The sequence below is a fragment of the Myodes glareolus genome, chromosome 6 (assembly GCF_982192425.1).
Source record: "Myodes glareolus chromosome 6, mMyoGla1.1, whole genome shotgun sequence".
In the NCBI taxonomy this organism is placed as follows: domain Eukaryota; kingdom Metazoa; phylum Chordata; class Mammalia; order Rodentia; family Cricetidae; genus Myodes; species Myodes glareolus.
Genome location: NC_142031.1, coordinates 116,634,497 through 116,655,752, shown reverse-complemented (window position 1 = coordinate 116,655,752; position 21,256 = coordinate 116,634,497). Strand labels below are relative to the sequence as shown.

Here is a 21,256-nt window from a genome sequence, read left to right as displayed (position 1 = left end):
TAAAGAGACATCATGACCACGGCAATTCTTATAAAGGAAAACATTTAATTGGGGCTGGTTTACAGTTCAGAGGTTTAGACCATTATCATTATGCAGAAAGCATGGAAGCATGCTGGAGAAGGAGCTGAGAGTTCTACATCTTTATCCATAGACAACAGAAGGAGACTATGTGCCACACTAAGCATAGCTTGAGCATATGAGACCTCAAAGGCTGCCCCACAGAGACACACTTCTTCCAACAAATCCACACCTATTCCACAAGGCCACACCTTCTAATAGTGCCACTCCCTATGCGCCAAGCATTCAAATGGGCCAGGGACTGCTGGAAACCCCTCCCCTGCCTCTGTTTCCTGTTTTCATCCATGAGTGACCCCCAGTCTGTTTGTTTTTGCCTTTCTGACGGTGGAACCCAGGCCCTAGCTCATCCAGGGAAATATTCTACCAGCTACACCCAAGTTCTAAAAAAAAAAATTTTAATTGATTTTTATTATTTTATTTATGTGCATGCGTGCCTGATGTATGTGTGCATGAGTGCACACATGTACCATAGTATGTATGTAGAGGCCAAAGGACAACTTTCCTATGGGGACCATTCCTATTCAAACCACCACAATATCTGAGTCCCATTACTGCAGTAAACACTTGTGTTTTCTTAAATTCTTGGGTAGTGAACACACTGACTGTGTGACATGTAATCACTAATGACCCCCAAAGAGATAAACAACAACGACAAGAATATTTAATGAGGACAGGTTGGATTTACTAGAGCAGTGGGCTTTTGTTGGGGACATGGACATAGATTGGGCTTGCTCCCTATTTTTTGTTTTGTTTTGTTTGTTGCTGTTTTGAGACTGGGTCTCACTATATAGGCCAGGCTGGCCTTGAGTTAATAGAGATTCACCTTCCTCTGTCTCCTGAGTGCTGGGACCAGTGTGTGATAGCTGACTCCTTAGACCTCACACTCATCCTATGCAAACCAGAGGAGAAGGTTTCTAGAACAGTACGAGAGCCAAGAGAGCACAAATAATCCACCCACCAGCTCCCAGGTGGGGACACCGCGCTTTCCTATCCGGAATTGAACCTGTCTACTCATGAACCGGTGTTTCTGAGACAAACATCTGAGCTGGGAGAAAACATGACCACCTAATGTTAAACATCAAACCCATGTCTCTGCTCCAGTCTGGAAGGACAGGGTCGGCTGAGAAGCCTTTCCTGAAGACAGTAGGAAGGCACAGTCACGTGGGCTCCTCAGCCCAGGGCAGCATGTCCCCTGAGCAGTCTCTGCAGAAGCTGAGACACTGGCAGGAGCAAGGATGATATGAAGAGAGGCCAGACAGTGCTGGAATGTACAGTTCTGTAACGGCATCAGTGATGTCACAGCAGGGGCCAGGGACTGCTGGTGATCCCTCTACTGCCTCTGTTTCCTGTTTTCATCCATGAGTGACCCCCAGTCTGTTCATTTTCACCTTTCTGAGGGTGGAACCCAGGCCCTGGCTTATCTAGGGAAATATTCTTCTACCAGCTACACCCAAGTTCTAAAAAAAAAAATTCTAATTGATTTATATTATTGTATTTATGTGCATGCGTGCCTGATGTATGTGTGCATGAGTGCACACATGTGCCATGGTATGTATGTAGAGGTCAAAGGACAACTTTCAGGAGTCACTTGTCTCTCTTTATCACGAGGTTGCGGGTTCCAACTTGGGCTTTCAGGTTTGCGGTAGTGTTTTGACCTCTGAGCCATCTTGCCACCCTAAGCTCTTTGTTCTTGGTTTTGATCACCGCACTCGTGCTATGGTGTCTCACCTGAGTCAAACTCACAAAACAGTAGGGTGTCTGGCCCTCCATATGGGCTGCTCTCAAAACTGAGACATCTTTCTTCATGTGTCCAAAATACAAGGTTTGGATTCAGGACCTCTTGGTCCTGGACCTAAGTGGACCTCCCTCCAGGCTTTGCTGACCTGCTCTTTCCAGGTACATCACATGAAAATAAATAAATAAATAAAAGTCACATCAGGGACTGGAGAGGTGACTCAGTAGCTAAGAGTGTTGTTACATTTCCAGAGACCAGAGTTTGGTTCCCAGCACTAAGTTGAGCAGGCAGCTCTAGTTCCAGAGCATCCGCTTCCCTCCTTGGTCTTCCGTGGTTTCCCATGTGTGTGTGCATCCACACAAGAAAACATGCACATACATACACATAGCACAATATTTTTAAGGCACCACAGTGACAGCGTCTCCTACCCTTCTGCTCTGACAGACTGATGTGCCTAAGAACCTCATGGAAAGCCAATGCTGGTCCCAGGAAACGCTTGGGAACCAATGATTGACACCCATCCCAGAAACTCTCACACCCTGAGAAGCTGAAGAGGAAGGGAGAAGACACTCCCAGTGAGAGCTTTGGGGCACAGAGGGTGGCTGTGTGCTGACTAGAACTCACCCCCAACTATTCTTGTCAGGATGCAGGGAATGGCATCCCCTCCCTACCACTTGTCTGTGAAGAGCACAGAGGCACCCCACTCTCCTGAAATTTGTGTCACTAAAGTGTGCAAATTCTAATGCAGTCTGCGCCATCAGCAGAGACTGTCAAGACTCTACCTTTGTCAGTGCACCTGGCTAGTCGAATGTTTCATCAGATACACAAAATGGTGTTGCCATGGCCCCATTGACAGAGAGAATTCTGGAAGACCAAAGGTCCCTGGCAGCCTTATCCACAGTTGGATAAGTATAGTCTAACTAGATTCTTGCATTTAGGCCACTCCCCAACCCAAGGCTCCTTCCCCACCAGACTACACTGGTGGAGGATTTCAGAGCTTCATAAGGCAAGTAGTGCCTTCCTAGGACTTGGCCTGGATAGCTAGCTGTCTCTTCAGCCCACTATCACCTAACCCTTGGATTTGTTCAGTGTGCTGGGCCTGGATTATATTCAGCAAGGTGGGAGCTGGGCTGTCAGGATCCATGTGTGTTAGCTAGGTCCCCATAACAAAGTCTCACAGATAATACCCTAGTCAGCTTTCCTGAAGTGGGAGGAGTTGAGGGTGCAGCAGGGCTAGCCCTCTGTCTTCCCTCTCTTATGGATGCTGTCTTCTCTCTGTGTCTTCCCTCTGTGTATTGTGTCTGAATCTCCTCCTCTTCATCTTGTTTTATTTTTTGAGACTGGGTCTCAATAGATAGCCTTGGGTAGCCTGGAACTCACTATATGAATCAGGCTGACCTCGAACTCATAGATAACTGCCTGCCTCTGTCTACTGAGTGCCTGAGATTAAAGGTGTGTGCCACCACAACTGGTTCCAATCTCCTCTTCTTGTAAGGAAACATATATACACAACAGAGAAAGGCCACCCCCAAATATATCGCTTAGCCTTGGTTTCCTCTTCAAAGATTCGATCTATAGATATGTCATGTTCTAAGGCCCTGGGGTGTGAATTTGGGAGAACACCATCCAGCCTTCACCTAAGCCCCACTCTGCCCTTTAATGGGTTCATGACAAGAAAAGGGCTGCTGAGGTTGGTTGAGAAATAGAACTCAAGGACACTGGACCATGCCCAGACAACAAGGTGCCACCACAGTGCAGGAGTGCTGTCAAGGCAGAGAGAATTGCCAGGTCATCTCCCTGAGAGAGAATCTCCTGAGGCAGACATGGCTGGCCACACTGAGGGCCAAGCAGTGGAACTCCCGTACAGTCATGGCTTTGATAGAGGTCACAGTTGTCTCAATCAGGTCACAAAGAATTCTAGAAGAGCCTTCAGACCTGAGGTCTGGGTTAGGTGTTAACCTTAGTTTCCTCATTTTTTTTTTGCTTTTAATCCTTTTGGATTTTTGAAAAGGAATAAAATGAAAATGTTACTCTTCATATTAAAAAAATGTTTTTTAAAGAAAACTGTCTCAGCCAAGCCTGGTGCCTAGAACGGAAATGGAAACACTTGGAAGGCTGAGTCAGCCAGGCTGTACAGGCAAATTTTAAGAAATAAAGATAGATAGATAGATAGATAGATAGATAGATAGATAGATAGATAGAATCTAGATAAATGACAGGTAGATAGATGATAGATAAATAGATTGATAGATGATAGATTAGATCGATTGATAGATGATAGGTAGATAGATTGATAGATGATGGAGTGATTAATAGATGATAGATAGATGATATCTATCTAGATAATAGATAGATGATAGGTGGTAAATAAATAGATAAATATTTATATATTATATAAACATATAATATATATAAATAGATGATAGATTAGATGAATAGATAGATTGATAGATGATTAATTGATAGGTGATAGATAATTAGATAATAGGGTGATTGATAGGTAATAGATAGATAGATAGATAGATAGATAGATAGATAGATAGATAGATGGATGGATAGATGGGTAGATAGATGGATAGATAGATAGAAAGGGAGGAAGGAGAGAAGTGAGCTTTCTTTCTATGACCTTCAGGAATCAGGACACAAAGCTGGCCTTTGTAAAGAGGCTAACTCCACTATACTGCAGAAAGGTCTCGATTCAGCCCAATCTGAGCCCTCTTCTCCATCTGCTTTCTGCTTTTACTTACAAAGATAGTCTGCCAAGAGGCAGGATTATGTGGGTGGCCTAGGGAAGTTGCTCAGTCTGCCTACCAAGATTCCTATCGAGTGAAGGGGATCAGGGCTCATGCTAGTGACCTGAATGCCCAGAAACCCTGCTGTCCCTAGGTCCCTTGGGCAGGGAAACGAATAGCACAGGAACATAACAAAAAAGAATGTAAAAAGGCCCTGTTCCAACTTCTGGTGTCCTCAGGCTCGGCTGGAGGCTGGGAATTAGCCACTCATTCACAGAACACAGGCTGGTTCTTAGGTATGAAAGAGCCCTGCGAACTGAGGGCTTGAGGCCAGGATGGCGGTGTGGAGGCGATCATGGACTCCGCTGAGTGTGGGGAGACTCCAGCAGTCTGCTGCAAGCATTCTGCCTGCAGTCACTAGCCCCACCCAAAAGCCAGCCAGCCTTGCAGTGCCCTCAGATTTATTGTTAGCTAAGAGGCCAACTGGTGCTCTCTACATAATTTGTGCATGTGCGTGTGTGTGTGTTCAAATGTGTTGGATGTGTGTTAGCACATGTATATGTGTGTGTCGCATACCTACATGTGTGTGTGAGGCATGTCTACGGATACGTACATAGATGTGTATATGCTTTCCCTATGTGGAAGTGACACATTTTAATTCATCACTCAAGTCCCAGACCTTCTTCGTCTTAGACTTCCGAGTCTTCACCTGGCAATCTCACCACTTCCTTGCCATGAGCAGTGGCAGGCAAAAGACAAAGCTGAATGATGCCATAGCAGACTCCCAGATGTACCTCTGTCCATTGTCTACATTGGATCACATTTGGCAGAGCTGTGTTAGCAGACAGCTGGGCAACCACAGAGATAATTTGCAGGAACAAAATACTGAAAGACAAGTTTCAGTTGGAAGGTGTGTGAATATATGTCACTGTAATTGGGTTAATAAAGAAGCTGACTGACCAAGAGGTGGACAGGTAGAGGTAAGGTGGGACTTACAGACAAAAAGAGAGTACAAAGAAGAGGAGGAATCTGAGAATCTCAAGGAGACTAAGAGAGAAAAAGATGAACTTACCATACTGAGAAAAGGTACCAAGCCAGGTGGCAGAATGTAGATAAGAAATATGGATTAATTTAAAATGTAAGAGTTAGCTAGTTTAACAAGCCTGAACTATTGGTAGAGCATTTATAATTAATAATAAGTCTCAGTGTGGTTATTTGGGAGCGGCTGTCAGGACACAGAGATGCTCTGCCTACAGGAAGGCATCTATAAGTCAAGGAGCAGCAGCAGTGCTTGGGCAATCTCTGGCAGCCACACCATACACATGGCCAGACTACCACCAGCTGATGTCCATTGGGAACATATAATTAATTCAGAGTTGTTGATGGGGGCTGTTCCTTTGGTCCCAGATGTTCAGACTCAAAATCAGAATCACACAGAAGCTATATTATTTGCAATACTGTTTGGTCAATCACTTAAGCGTATTACTAGCTAGCTCTTATATCTTAAGTTAACCCATTTTTATTAATCTGTGTATCGCCACATGGCTGTGGCTTACTGGGTAAAGTTCCATCCGGTGTCTGTGTCTGGCGTCTGTCTCCAGTGGGGCTACATGGCTTCTCACTCACTCCACCTACTCTTTCTATCCTCTATCTGCTTGGAACTCCCACCTTGCCCTATTCTGCTAAGCCACTGGCCGAAACAGCTTTATTCATTAACCAATAAAAGCAACACATTGACAGAGGACTTCCCACACCACAGAATCATGAAGAGTCTTTAAGAAGATCTTTATTTGGAGCTGGAGAGATGGCTCAGCAGTCAAGAGCACTGGCTGCATTTTCAGCAGACTCCGTTTATTTTCCAGGACACATATAGCAGCTCATAATTTTGCCCTCTGTGGCCACACATGTGGTACACAGACATGCATACACTCATACACATAAAATAAAACAATAATATGTTTTTTAAACATATTTGGCAAATGTGTTTGCCTACAGTATAGATAGGGCCTAGTAATTATTTGGTAAATGAATAAAAAAATTATTTTTTCTATTTAAATTTTGATCTTTTGAGGCAGAGCACTGTAGTCTAGGCTACCCAGAAACTTACAATGTAGCCCAGGCTAATCTCCAGCTTTCCTCAGCCTTAAATAAACTGAGTCTTGTCCTGCTCTGGTCTGCAACTGCCCTGGTGGGTGCTCTGGCTTTCTCCGGTCAGGAGCTTTTAAAGCCGCAGACTCTCCATACTGCACTAAGTGCCGCACGAAGTGAGGCGCATAGTGAACTGTGCCTGAGCCTTTGCTTTCAGGACTTCACAGAGGTTGGAAATTGGCTGCATTTTGTATGGATAGCTATGCTTTTTATTTTACCTAATACATTCAAAACTTTATTGGTTTTTAAAAAAACTATTTTTTAAAGCAGAGTATTTTTTAAAAAACGATAAACCTAATAGTGGCAAAAATTTAATATTTCATAATGAAAGAAAGATGTTTATTTTTTATCTTGAGAAGCTGAGTTAGATGAACCCTCCCCCACTCCATGATCATTAATGCTGACCCGTGGTATGGTTCTTTTCTATTCTCTCCTGTCATTGTTAGTTGAAGATAACTCCAGAATTAAAAAAATGTGCCTGAAGTCTGGAGGGGAGATTCCCCTAAATCACAGGGTTCTCATTTTGCTACCAATTTTCAACTCCTTGAGAATATATGTTACTAATCCGTAACCCTCATACTCTAATGATAAGGACAGAAAACACTTGCAAATATAGCCTTTCAAATCAGAATGGCTTGTTTCCATCATTCAGATGGTAAGAAATGGTTTTCTCGAAAGCAAGGATGCTGTAGCGGTTGCTCACAGGCCTACCTGTCCAGTCAGGAAGTTTGAGGAATCTTGAAGCACCAGTGCTGAGAATTGTGTGATGCTCCAGTTACTCTTCAAAATTAGGCTATCAGGAAAAAAAAAAAAAGCTCTTATCAGTTGGGTTTGGATGTGACTCCCCCATATAGCTTTATATAAAATTTCCAGTTATATTTATATGTTTATATAACTCTCACACAAATATATATATATACATACATACATACATAGCTGGAAATCCATCAACTTTTATTATTTCTCATCAAAATGAATTCCTTCAGATTTGTAATCATATTGTTTAATGAAACCAAACAGTCAACCAATTTACATATTGTACGAAGGAGTGTCATACAACAAACTCATAGCAGTTAATTAACATAGAAGCTAATTATGTACCTCATCAGCTCACAGAGTTTCTGAACCCAAGCCTAAGGTGAGCAGCTGTCACTTTTTGCACGTAAATATTGACTTTAAGCCAATATCACTGGTGGTTCCATTCTTTACGGATGGAAAGTTAGCAGTTAAACTGGATCCAATGTTTGCGACAAAGTCCTTATAATTGCTGCATTAACCAACCCTCGAGAGAGGAAAATCTTTGCAACAATAAGAAATGATCAGCCACTAAGCAGGTTAAGTGCCAGCTTCATGTCTGAAGGAAAACTACAAAACAGTCATGAAGATGAATGAAGTTTATTGGCGACTGTCAGGCTTGTGATGGCAGAGAGGGGACGCATCACTACTAGCGTCTCCACGTCCATTGTGCTGTGACATAATTGTATTCCTGCCTGGTTGTGATAGCTATCAAGCAAGAAATTTGCTACACGATTAACAGAGACACAGTAATGAAAAAACATGGAGCATGCTGTAATTGGCCGTTATTAAAGTGTAGTCATAGAAGTCTGTAAGGAACTCCCTCGTTGCAGACTCCAGGAGAAACCCAAGCCAGAACTTTGCTTCCGTTTCAAAATTGTGGTCTGGCACCTCGTATGCCCCTTCCCCTTGCTCACTTCACAGGCCAGTGGTTAGGAGAAGCCTAAGGTGGTGGGGTGGGGTCTGGACAGTGCATATGCCACACGGGACTTATAGGTGAAACTGGGAGATGTTGGGTTTGCTTTCAGGTTCCCCAGGATAGTGAGGACACGATATTGGATCACTTTACATTTCTAACATTCTATGGGAGTCGCCATAAATCAGCAAGAAAACTGTTGGAGAAGCCTGAGCGGGTTCTGTACTGACACAGCGGTGGAGACTATGGCCCTTTCCATTCATATTTTAATGAGGCTAGTATCTCTGAGACAGTCCTTGCTTGGCGGAGGCGAGGTTCCTGGAAGATCACAAAGGGAGTCGCTTTATTGACAAGTTCCATTCAAAACCTTCACTGTGTACAAAGAAAGACTTGGTTCTTATTCCACTTGTCTCAGTACTAATGCATTCTTAGAATCGGAACAAATTTTTGGGGGGGATAAATTATTCTATGAACAGTCTTTAAATTTACTAAAGGTGGTTCATTGAGTGGAATCATATTAATGTAAGTTTTAATGCATGTATAAAGAACTGTGATGAGAAACCTCTTTTTTTAAAATATTTTTCCAATATTCAGTGCTTGGGGATTTTAAGATTTGAAGAGTCTTCCGTAAAATGACCTCAGCATCCTCATGTTGGGAAGGCTCCCTTCCCTTTTCCGGAGGAGCTTACAGTGTCCTGAAAGATTTCAGCCAGCAAGTGCGCCTGGTTTTAAAGACTCCTGCAAAGGACTAACTAGCTAAGGCTATTCAAAACCTGTCAATCTTCAGACTTTAAAAAAAGATTGTAGAAACACGCGCGCGCGCGCGCACACACACACACACACACACAGCATCCAAAAACAACTCACAGTTATGCACACTGTGGGGGACTTTTTACAAAAAGTGCAATCCAGGAAAATTTAGTCAAAGTTCTCAAAAGTAACGTGGAGGAGGCTTCCATGACTTTGCCTCAGACTTACAAGGCTCAGCAATCTTCTTGACACAGCTCAGAATATTAAGTCAATTTGAAATGGGAAGAAAAACAAAACAGTTTCTAGGGAAGCGACTAGAAACGCTTAGTGTGAGAGGACCGTCTTGGCCTGGTAACAGGACTGGGTTTCCCAGGGTCCTCTTCCCCATCCTGGGTCCTCCCCCAAAGCCCTGCCCCACCCCCATGCATAGAGTCTTGTTTCTTTTCTGATGGGGTAGGGAAGAAGAGTGGATTTCCCGATTGCTATTAGGGTTTTTGTTTTGTTTTGTTTTTGTTAACGATCTCACCCTTCGCTGTGACTTAAAATCCTTCTTTGTGGACAACTAGAAACTGCCATCTATATGTGTCAATTAGGGAAAGACGCTCAGCACACTGGCACCACTGAAAACGCCGGCCAGACTTTGTGTTAAAGGCTCGCCTAGAGTCATTAACGTAAGAATTCCATTTTGCGGAACTCTTACCTTTCCCTGTGCCCCACTCCCACGCCAAGTTTACCGAAGTGGCCATGAGCTACTCGATTTTCAGCTGAGTTAGTAAACCTGTGAATCTCTCTTTTGCAATTTAGAAAGTTTGAAAAACTTAAATAAAATGCCAGTTGTGATTGAAAGTGCCCTTGTAGAATGTTCGTTTATTCAATATATTTGTATATATTTTGGTGAATTTGAAGAACTTGACACCTGCTGTGGCGTGTTCTCATTTTAGTTCGCAGACGTTTTTACTTAATTGTTTTTGCAAAGTCAGGGCCTTGAGAGTTCCTGCTGGCCTGAGGTTCACCTGGGCCGCAGCAGGTGCGGGGCGGTGACCGGGCGCGGTCCTGGCGTGCGGTTCCTGCGCTCCGCAGAAGCGCACTCCCAGGGTCGGTTTCTGGTGGACGCTGGAGGCGGCGGCGACCTGGGGGTGTTGTTCCTCACGGACCACGCTGCCCGCGCTTTCATGTTAATTGCAGATCGGCTTTGCGGCCAGATGGCGGGGAAGCACCGGGACCCTTTGTGCGCCCTGAGCGCGCCTGTGAATGTCGCGCAGTCGTTGGCACCGGAAGGGTTCACACTGCGTGTGAAAAGGGACAATGGGGGCTGGATATATCAACACCGCAGAAACCGAGTTCATTTGTCATGCAGCCCCTTTCAGTGCGGTTGTCATGCAAACTTCCTTCTTTGATCAGCAGAGGGTGGAGAGGGAGAAAGCGCGCAAAGCCGCGGGCCGGGCCGGGCGCCCTTGGCGGCTCCACGCCCCTTCCGGAAGGAGCCGCGGGGACCAGGCCTCCTGCACCTTGACCCGTCTAGACGCCGCACGAGGTTTTGTCTCGGTTTCCAAGGGCGCGGGGTGCTCTTTGACCCGCGCCCGGGGCGGAGGTGGTGGCACGGAGCCCAGCGCGCCCTGGCAGGTCCGGGAGGGAAAGGGGCGCCCGGGACGCGCGCCAGCTGTTCCCAGAGCAAGCCTGGGCCTATCAGAGGCGCCCCGGGTCCCGCTACCTACGATCACCTCGGCGTAGACCCGGCACAGCCGCCGCAAGATTCCCGGAAGGCCAGGGGGCAGTGCGACATGGGATGGGCAGAAGTGTGGCTTCCCCACAGAACTGATGCGCTATGGACGCCCCCGTCTCCTCCCATTTTCTGTGCTTCAGCCTCTACTCAACTTTTTAAAATGACATCTATACATACAGTTCCTAGGTTGTTCAGTTTCTTACTGTCCACTGACAAGCATATTATTTTTCTCGCTAAAATTTAAGCTTTCTTTAAGCTACATAAAGAACGGTGCTGCTGCTTTCCATTGGGGAGCCGACCTTCCAGGCATTCACTGGACTCGCGTGTGCGTAGGCAAGTGTCCTGGCTGGTTCTGTTCTTCTTGTAGGTTCCCCTGGCCCAGTCCGAGGCGTTCCTCGTGGACCTTTTGGATAAAGTGTGTATGCGAATGAACGATTACCAGCTGGAGGACGACCCAGTGACCAAGCAGAAGTATTTCAGGAGATACGCTCCGAGAAAGGGAGACAAAATATACAAAGAATATAAAAAGTTCTTCTTTTATTCTGATGCCTTCAAACCTTTGAAATTCGCGGTAAGCACCCTCCTAAGAGTCTGTTGGGGTCTCCTTTTCCTGCCTGTGGCTGCTCATGAGCCGCTGATGAGCAGTGGACAATCAGGTACATTTACGTGCCCGAGTGTTCTGCGCAGCCCCACTGCTTAAGTCTTAACTGAAAGCTTAGGAATTTGGCTTGGGAGGCATCTCAGGGATCGTGGCAGCCTTCGGTGATCAGTGGGGAGACTGAAAGGGGTTTTATGGATGGTGCCTTGTCCCCTGTCTGGTACCATTTGCACATTGTTTATCAGGACATTCTGCTGGTATGGGGTGACCTCAGCCTGTCTTGTTTTGAAGACTGCGGCTCAGACTTTCACCTAAGGAAGGGCAGAGGTTGTGGTTTCTAGACTGAAATCTGAATGGAGGCCAAGAGTCCTTTTTAAGTATTTATAGCTCAGTGTTGGAGTGGTAGTCTCCAAGATCCTCTCCTCTATCCCCCACAGGCTTCTCAAGGAGAATGTTTTCCTCCAGTTAATTCAGGTTTTGTTGCTCAGGCTAGGCTACACCAAGCCTTAGGGTTAAGAGCACAATCCCACATTTCCTTCGGTATAAAGTTGATTTTACAAAAAAGTTGGCCTCTGGCTTAGTACGTTGTGCCTGGCAAAATAAGTTGCAATGCAGTTCCCCTTATTTAATACTGTTGAATCATACAGTAATGGGCAGAACTGTTTTTAAAAAATGCATTAAGTTCACACAGTGGCCAAAATGTCAGGCATGCTGCAACCCCAACATGGGGCTGTAGCTGACATTTGGAGATTTCATTTTAATTAAAAAGTGAGGGCAATAATTCAAGGCTAAAAGCCCCATGGAACCTGGATGGTGATGTGAGTGTGTTTGTCTTTCACAGGTTTTAAATAAACATATTATAGTGGAATTTAAATATTTTTAAATGCCATTTAAAATTCTTAGCATCTTGCTTAATGAACTCGGAGATGATTTGCACGTCTCCAGTGGATGGCCATCAGTAACCCACAATTCCAAAAAAGGCCGCCTGGAAGTTCTTGATGGGAGAAACACACTCCAGGCAGAATTTAACACTTTCAGACCCCACGGTAAATTCATGCTTCCTCCTGCCTGAAGTGTCAACTTGTTTTATTTTTTATTTGCTTTGGAAAGCAAATGCAGGACTTGAGCTCCAGTCCTCAGGGTCTACAGAGAAACTTCCCCAGTGATGGGAGGTGCAATTGTTATGATGGCTGAGGAGCCTCAGTTATTTCAAATTTTCAAACCACAAAGTGAGTTATTCTGTTAAATTGTAAGGAAACTCATACATCCATTTCCAGGAGACGTGGTCATTAAAATGTTGAAGGAAATAGGAGAGGAAAGCTTTCGGTTCCTTCCTGTCTGCAGTGGCTCTCCAGACACGAGTAGAAACAAACATAGCCAGCCATTTTCTTTCCTTCTTCCTTCTCCTCTTCCTCCCCCTCTGAGGTTTTCCAACAAAGTAATCATTTAGTTAAGTCTCAGGAAAATGATACAATTAGCATTCCTAGAGGAAGGTTACTCTTGTGCAATGATGTATCAAACCAAAGGGGCCAGGAAAATGAACTTCCTTGGTTACATGCTTTCCTGTGTTCCACTACTAAAATGTCGCTAAGTCTGTGCTAATAAGAGGTCCTGCCCGTGTGCCTCTGCTCACACGTGTTACTATTGTGTTTCTGCAGTGCGAAGCCATCATTGAAAAGTATGAGGATGAGATTTTCGCACTCATCGCCCAGGAGGCACACCATCTTGCTGACATGCTGTGCAGTGAAAAATCAGGTACTGTGTCTGATGTAACACGCGCTCCCAGCCTCACCCACCCGATCTCACTCCGCCTAGCACAGCTTATCTGCAGCCTAGCCAGGCTGCCTCCCTGCCAGCCGGGCTCAGCTCCACTCAGCTCCCACACAAGGCTTCTGGGAACAGGACTCCTATGCCAGAAAGCAGAGCTACTAAAACCCAGGCAGAAGTCTCCCCTGCTGACTTTCTTTCTCTGTTTTTTTTTCCTTTAGAATTCAGACTCAACTTTAGTTGTTATTCTACCCACTATTTTTCAGAGCTGGGTGACCCCAAAGCCCATGGCTTTAATTTTAGAGTCTTAGATGTTAGATTTTTCTATCCTGGCCCAGGAAGGGATGTGCTTTTAATAGCTTAAGTATTTGTCCTAACAACAGAGGGTGAGATTTTTATTTTGAAAGAAAAAGCATTTTTTTTTGCTTGTTTGGTTTGAGGGTTATAATGAATATTTTTTTCAGGTTCTTTAACCTAAGTATCTATACCTAAAACATTTTTTTACCGTCTCAACGTGGTTAAATAATACTTGCTTCATATTTTAGACACATGTATGCCCACTTAGAAGCTAAGAAAAAATGAGTAGAACATTATCTACTGTATACCAAGGTAAAGCCTGTGATGGCCAGCCCCTCCTCGGTCTGCTCAAACACACCTCTGCCCTCATTCTGACACATGTTTAGACAGAGATGAGAACAGAGTGAGTCTGTTTTTCAGGGCTTCTCAGCTGTCCTAGGCAGAAAAGGAATGAGTTTATATGAAGACAATACTGTAACCTACTATAGTGCCCTGTAAGCCATGCAAAAGCTTGAGGTCAAATTCGGCAGATATTCACAGAGAGCATATTTTTTGCCACTGATATATCAAATGTGGTGCTCAAGTCCTTGAAGGAATATCACTGTGTGCTTATAGCTATATATTGATGTCATTAAAAGTTTCTAGATAAGACGGTCACATAGCTTACACTAACGATAGTTTGTTTTCTCACTTTGAGCAGACAATAAGGTTGCTTTCTATTTAAAAGTCTATTTTTGTGGGAGCTTGTAGAAAAATGCAGTAAAATAACATTGAGAGGATTGTTTGATAGTCTAAGATGTTTCATATTGTTATATAATGATGGAATTGTGACATTCACACAAGTTCAAAGCCTTGCTTCCCAAAGAAAGACTTTTAGTCATTTCGGTTGTGTTAAGTGTATGCTTATCTAGTAGTGCACATACAATGAGCAAGATTTGAAATATGCTTGCTAGTTTTCCCTAGAAATAACCTAAAACACCTGAAGTCGCCTATGATAGACACCAGAGATGACTGCATCCATTCCAGAAATACCTGAAGGGGTGTCAGCCACTGTTTCTCGGAGTCACTGACCTGAATTAAGATTCTAGGGAGGGAAGACTGCTCCCAGGTTCAGTGATCTGACTCAGTTTCAGAAATGTTAGCACCCCCTCTTCATTTTCTGTATAGGTGTAATTGGAAATAAAAATGAAAATATAAGCGTGGAGGATAAACCTAAGAGAGACATATAGGGCTGCTAATGTAACAGCGAACACCAGACGACTGCATTTGGTCGCCTTTCAGCTCCTTCCTGCCAGCAGCTGGGCTGTGTAGAGCCAAAGGCCGCTGCTGTGCTTGGGCAGCATAGTGGATAGAGCTCTTTTGGGCTGGGCTTCTTCACAAAGCTTGTGATGGATACAGCAGCTTATACCTAAGCCAAAAACTGGGGCAACTTCGTGTTTACCAGAGACTGAGCACCTTTGCCCCTACTGAAGCAGGCTAACACCTTGAAAACAAGGTAGACTGTTCTTTCAGACTGACATAAATTATTGCCAGAGAAAGTTAAAACAACATCCAATGATACAAAGGCCAAGCTGCCAGCCCAATCTCTTGTTCTAGAGGTATTTCTTCTCTAAATAATTATTTGTCTCCCTAAAAGCAATAGGTGAGTGTTTCCCCCATTCTCATGATAGCATCTTGTATGGAGTGTATACTCATGGAGTAGTTATTGGCTAGTGTACAATTACCTGACCTCCAACATACACACAGGGAGTATGTCTCTCTCTCTCTCTCTCTCTCTCTTTCTCTCTCTCTCTCTCTCTCACACACACACACACACACACACACACCCCTCACCACACCACAGAGCTAACCTGGGCTACGTGGACTTCGTCTCAAGAAAAACAAATTAGCAAATAAACTCCAGTGAATGCAAACGTAACAAAGGAGGTGCTGTGATTTAACACAGGGGATGACTCCAGAGTCCCATGGCATGTGACATTCATGTCACAGAAAAATTCACTCCTGGTGCCTTAAAGTGTCATCTACAGCACAGCACAATGGCCTTTCTACCAGAGCAAAGTACCAGCTATATTTCAGAGATTCGGTGTGCCCTGTGTTAGGCACCAGCTTTGCTGTGGCCTTATCTCAGCAGTGGAAACCGGGTCTCAGGGCTGTGTTCTGTACGTAAGTGTGTACATGGAGTGGGGAGTACACCACATGGAAGACGCCATCCTGAGAATTAAGAAACACTCGTCGATTGCTCACAGGGCGAAAAATAATTATTTAGAAAATAGATGTTTCTAGGACTAGAGATTTGCTGGAAGCTTACTTTCCATACCTAACATACACACGGTCCGTATGAGTTTTACTCTTGCCTGCTTTGTCTAGATTGCCTCCCTTTCTCTGGAGCAGAGCAGATGAGGACACAGTCCAGCTCTTCAATGTGTCAAGGCTTAGTCATTCACCCGCACGTGCAAGCACACATGGGGAGTGATGGAGAAGGCCTGTCTATGTCAGGGGGTGTCTGGGTTTGAATTATGAAGTACCACAGCAGTGAGAGCCTCATAGGCATTGGTGTTACCTAATGGGTGGGGAAGATCTCAGTGAGGGAGGGCGCTGCTCGGATCTGTGGGTGCCGCTGAGTTGTCGCTCACTGGGTAGGAGAAAGGTCACTGAGCACACTCTGCTCGTGGTATAAGGCAGAGGAGTCAGGCTTAGTCCTCGTGTCTCTTTTTTAATAGACCAAAGGAAAAAGAAAAAGAAGTAACTTCCCTATGTTTTCCAATGGCATCTTCTTGTGGCCTAAATCACCTGCATCTCCTGAGAGTCATTTTGATATCTTGAAATCAAGATGACTGAAACCATGATGTGATATAGAACGTGACTCAGACTACAACTGTGTCCATACAAGGTAGAGGACACACGGCTGGGGATTGTAAATGAATGGCTACCCTGGTGTCCTGGAGATGGAAGGATCTAAATGGAAACCTAAGGGTACTCTATATTAATCACTCTGTGCTAATATTCAACCATGACACTTAGAAACATCTTAACCACGGTGTAATATAGCAAGCATCTAGAAATAGTCAGCCAACATTTAAGTGGACGAATATCCTTAATTTTATATGACTTCTTAACCTGAGAGGGAAAACTTAGCTTCTAACACCACATAAAAAATCATGACTCTCAAAGGCTAGCATATTTCAAATAAGTCACATAGCTAAAGCAATGTGAGTCAAAATAGCTAGTGCCTCCCAAGGTCTCTGCCAGCATCCTCACTCATTCTCACTGTGAAACACCCTGCTTGTATCTCCCTACAATACTCTCGCACCTGTGGGGATCTCAAGAGATGCTTGGTTCTAAAGACTGGAAGATGAGATGAGGGCAGTTTGGATGGCCTGTGAATCTTTCTGGAAACTGGGCTCAGGATCCAGTGGGGGTGTGGAATATGTGCTCCTTTCTACTTTTCCATGTACTTACTTTTTTTTTTTTTAAGCAAGGAAAGCTTTAAAATGTGCTGCCACCAGTGTGGGCATTCTGTAGAGGAAAAAAACGACTCACTGACCTGGGATTTACTCATTAGTGACTCTCTTACGCTTTTTCCAGATCTGTGTGGCACTCCAATCAATGATCCTGAACCCTAGGAGTGAGAAGAGAAGCCACAGCCCCGAAGGTCACTGTGCGCCTCACGTCGTGTGACCGCCATGATAAGGGATTTCATCTCGTGTCTGCTGTACTTGTCTCATGCGTGATATTGGTTTGAAAATCTCTGACTTGGCATCATGACAAACCCCAAGTCATCTCTTAGGTGGAAAGGAGTTTATAAAACTAAACACCCCTCTGTATATCTGGATGGAAGCTGTGCTGGCAATAGTGCATTACTTTTAGCTGTGGGAAAAAAGGTGAAGCCATTTCTTAGAGTCAGTAGGGATTTAAGAGTGGGTATGAGTGTTTCACAGCAAATGTGTCTGACATGTCCTTATACGGTTTGCTGTCTGGAAAGAACTCGGTCTGGTTTCTCAAATATTGGCTCGACTACAAATTCAAGGCATCCACTTGCAACTAATGCCATGAGCTGGTTCTTCTGGGAGGTTCTGTATGGTACTTGTAAATCCACTCCTCTCAATCGGGAATGGGTCTTACAGATCTGGACACTGTTAAATTTTAGAACTTTATCCCTAAGATTCAGTAGAATAAGCCTGGCGGTGGTGGTGGTACACACCTTTAAATCTCAGCACCTGAGAGGCAGAGGCAGGCAGATCTCAGTGACTTTGAGGCCAGTCTGGTCTACAAAGTGAGTTCCAAGACAGCCAGGGCTACACAGAGAACCTGTCTCAAAAAAAAAATTGGTTAATTCATTAAAAATAAATGAAAAGATTCAGGTGAATAGCTAAAGGAGCATGAATGGTCAGTGCCATGGTGACTGGCCATTATGCCATCTTTCCTGGTTACGCTGTGAGTTCAGATGATTCCCAAGCCTAAGTCATAGTGGGTTTCAAAAGATGCAGCACTGAGCTTTTTTTTTTCTTGCTTGACTCTCTCTTGGTTCGTTTTTCCCTCACCAATCATAGTGTGGAGATTTTCCTACCGCCTGATTTCTCACTCTTCTGTGAGACTTTTATTTATGTATTTATTTTTGGATGTGGAAGAAAATTCACCTTTACCACAGTGTAACGAAATGTAGTAACAGTTACTGCTGCGTGTTCTTATTGTCTCTGCTAAATTTGCATTCAGTGGAATTGAACTTTAATTATTCAGCATGTGAGCATACAGGTTACACCTGTTTAATTAATGAAATTTTCATCGTCAGTGAGACTTGCATGGGTAACAGGCAAATTTTGTACCTGAAGATCTAAAATGGTTGTTTATAAAAACAGCCAGAAATTATACTGTTCAGGTCGTTCGCTGGGTTCCTCAGCCAGAATAATCCTTACCTTTGTAAAAATTTACCAAAATGAAGGAAAGAGATTTCTATTTTTTTATTCCCCCTATTATTATTCAGTCTTAATGTCACTTGTTTATCTTGGAATCTGAGAAAGTGTGCTTTTGCAATGTGTCTGTGGCTAGTGGTGTTATAGACCCTCTGCAACCGTGAGAGTTTGCGCTGCACACTGTAGCCCTGAGATTCTGTGTCCATACTGTAGCCCTGAGATTCTGTGTCCACACTGTAGCCCTGAGATTCTGTGTCCACACTGTAGCCCTGAGATTCTGTGTCCACACTGTAGCCCTGAGATTCTGTGTCCACACTGTAACCATGAGATTCTGTGTCCATACTGTAGCCCTGAGATTCTGTGTCCACACTGTAGCCCTGAGATTCTGTGTCCACACTGTAGCCCTGAGATTCTGTGTCCACACTGTAGCCCTGAGATTCTGTGTCCACACTGTAACCATGAGATTCTGTGTCCATACTGTAGCCCTGAGATTCTGTGTCCACACTGTAGCCCTGAGATTCTGTGTCCACACTGTAGCCCTGAGATTCTGTGTCCACACTGTAGCCCTGAGATTCTGTGTCCACACTGTAACCATGAGATTCTGTGTCCATACTGTAGCCCTGAGATTCTGTGTCCACACTGTAGCCCTGAGATTCTGTGTCCACACTGTAGCCCTGAGATTCTGTGTCCACACTGTAGCCCTGAGATTCTGTGCTCCAGACAGACAAGGAAAGGAAGATACAAGAACAGGTGATGCTACTGCCCAGGAGGGAGGAGAATGTTATTTAAAGCGTAGCCTGAGCTATAGTGGGAAATACCACAAAAGAGGGGGATGGTGTCTTTGCCCCTGTATCTTACTTCTGTAACCTGAAAGATTAACTTGGCCTTTGAGATAGGAAGTCTTTCTTAGCATTTTCTTACTTGGACTTTCTTGGTAAATGTACTCTAGGATGCTGTTTCTTAAAATTTGCCTTCATGGGCTCAAGGCTGAGAAGCGACTCTAAGGAGATTTCCCACTTCAGGCTCGGTTTCCTGCAGGGCCTTTGTGCAATCAGACTCTTCATTTCTCAAATTTTCCAAATTTGGATTTCTCATCAAACAGGATCTTGGATCTTACAGTGGTTTTGGTATCTCAGGACTCTTATTTTTTCATAATTCTTTTTTATATCAAGCTTGCTGAGGTCATGTGAATACCTGTAGCTTGTTGAGTTTCTGATTAAACCTCACTTTGGTTGAGAATTACCCAGAGCCCTGGATCTCTCTGCCTGCTTCTTCTGAGGTGCTTGCTGAGGTATTGCTGGGAAATAATAATACTAGTAGGGGAAAGAAACTGTGTTGGTTGGCCACTCTCCTGCCTTTAAAATGACGCCAAATGCAAAATAAGATGCAAGGTCAGTGAGGGCCACTGCCACCACTAAAATAAAAGCAAAAACAACAACAACAAAAAAAAATCCACCCAAACTGCATGATGAAACTTTCTTAGAGTTGACAAAAATCAAGATAGATTGAACTCAAAAAATAAATAATATTAAAATTCCTAGGAAGAGAGGGTGAACAGTAAAAGGCAAAAAGAGGAGATCCAGTCCCATGAGTGTGAATTAAGCATCACTTAAGCCTGGATGCTCAAAACCCACAAATCAAACTGGCCAAGACAAGATTTGTATCTTCGCTCTGCAGGTTGCTATTTGCTAAAAACAAGCCAAGACTCCTGAACCTATTTCACGAGAGAGTACAGAGTCAAACTGACCCGAAGTCCCAACAGGAAACATCAACACTTAGACAAGTCCTAAGATATAATCAGAGAGGGAACTCAGTCATGTTTCTCAGCTGGCATTGTGTTTATTCTTACTTGCATAGTTCGATGTAACAAACAAAGTTTAAACCATGTATCAGTCTTAAAATTCAGATTAGGTGGGATATTGGGGAGAAGCCAATCTTTGATGCTTGTGTGGTCTGCTTTTAAGTTTGATACAAACTTATGAGCTAATTGAAGACTTAGAAATGTTAAAGGCTGAGGCTGAAGAAATGGTTCGGTAGTTAAGGGCCACTGGCTGCTCTTCCACAGGTCCTGAGTTCAATTTCCAGCAATAACATGGTGGCTCATCGTGTGTGTGAAGACAGGTCATTCATATACATAAAATAAATATTTAAGAAAGGAAATGTTAAAGGCCAATCAGCATGTAGCATCATTTGGTACTTGGTGAACACAGTAAAGAAGTAAGTACATTAAATCATTGCAATAACAATATACTTATGAGAACCCAGTGTGTTTTTATTATGACTTCCTGCCTATAATATAGTTCTCTTTATAAGTTTATTTGCGTTTAGAACAAGGAAAAGGGTAGATAGAAAAAATCAAATGCAACAAATAAAACTGACCTGCCCAAGAATCACCTAGGAAGAGCTGCAGGGAATGGCATTGTCCCACTGCCAGTGGGGCTGTGGTCAAGCTTTGTCATTGCCTGCCCTGTGGTAAAGATAATAGTGATGGTGTTTGTGCAATATTGGTTGATCTACTTCCTATTGCTTCTTCATCACCAACAGGAGGTTTGCCTCAGAGGGGAAGTGTATGGAAACAGATTTGAAAATGTCAGTCAGGTTCACTCCGCTCCTGATTCTCTGAGAAAGTCCAGAAGTGAGTAGAAGGGTGGATTGTAGGGAGATACTTGGTAGATGGATGGATGGATGGATGGATGGATAAATGGATGGATGGATGGATGGATGGATGGATGAATGGATAAATGGATGGATGGATGGATGGATGGATGGATGGATGGATGGATGGATAGATGGATGGATGGATGGAC

The 21,256-nt window shown here is 44.0% G+C and overlaps 1 protein-coding gene across 2 annotated transcripts in view; it reads left to right on the top strand.

Moving 5' to 3' along the window:
• Cnpy1 (canopy FGF signaling regulator 1) overlaps positions 1-20,709 on the top strand; it is a 107,062-nt gene extending 86,353 nt beyond the window's left edge. For both annotated transcript variants that reach the window (XM_085691102.2, XM_048440190.3), the window contains 3 exons: positions 11,245-11,448; positions 13,134-13,230; positions 17,125-20,709. In XM_085691102.2, the coding sequence (XP_085547228.1) occupies positions 11,245-11,448; positions 13,134-13,230; positions 17,125-17,162 (339 nt within the window). In that variant the 3' untranslated portion in view covers positions 17,163-20,709. The remainder of the gene's footprint in view (positions 1-11,244; positions 11,449-13,133; positions 13,231-17,124) is intronic.
• The last annotated feature ends 547 nt before the right edge of the window (positions 20,710-21,256 follow it).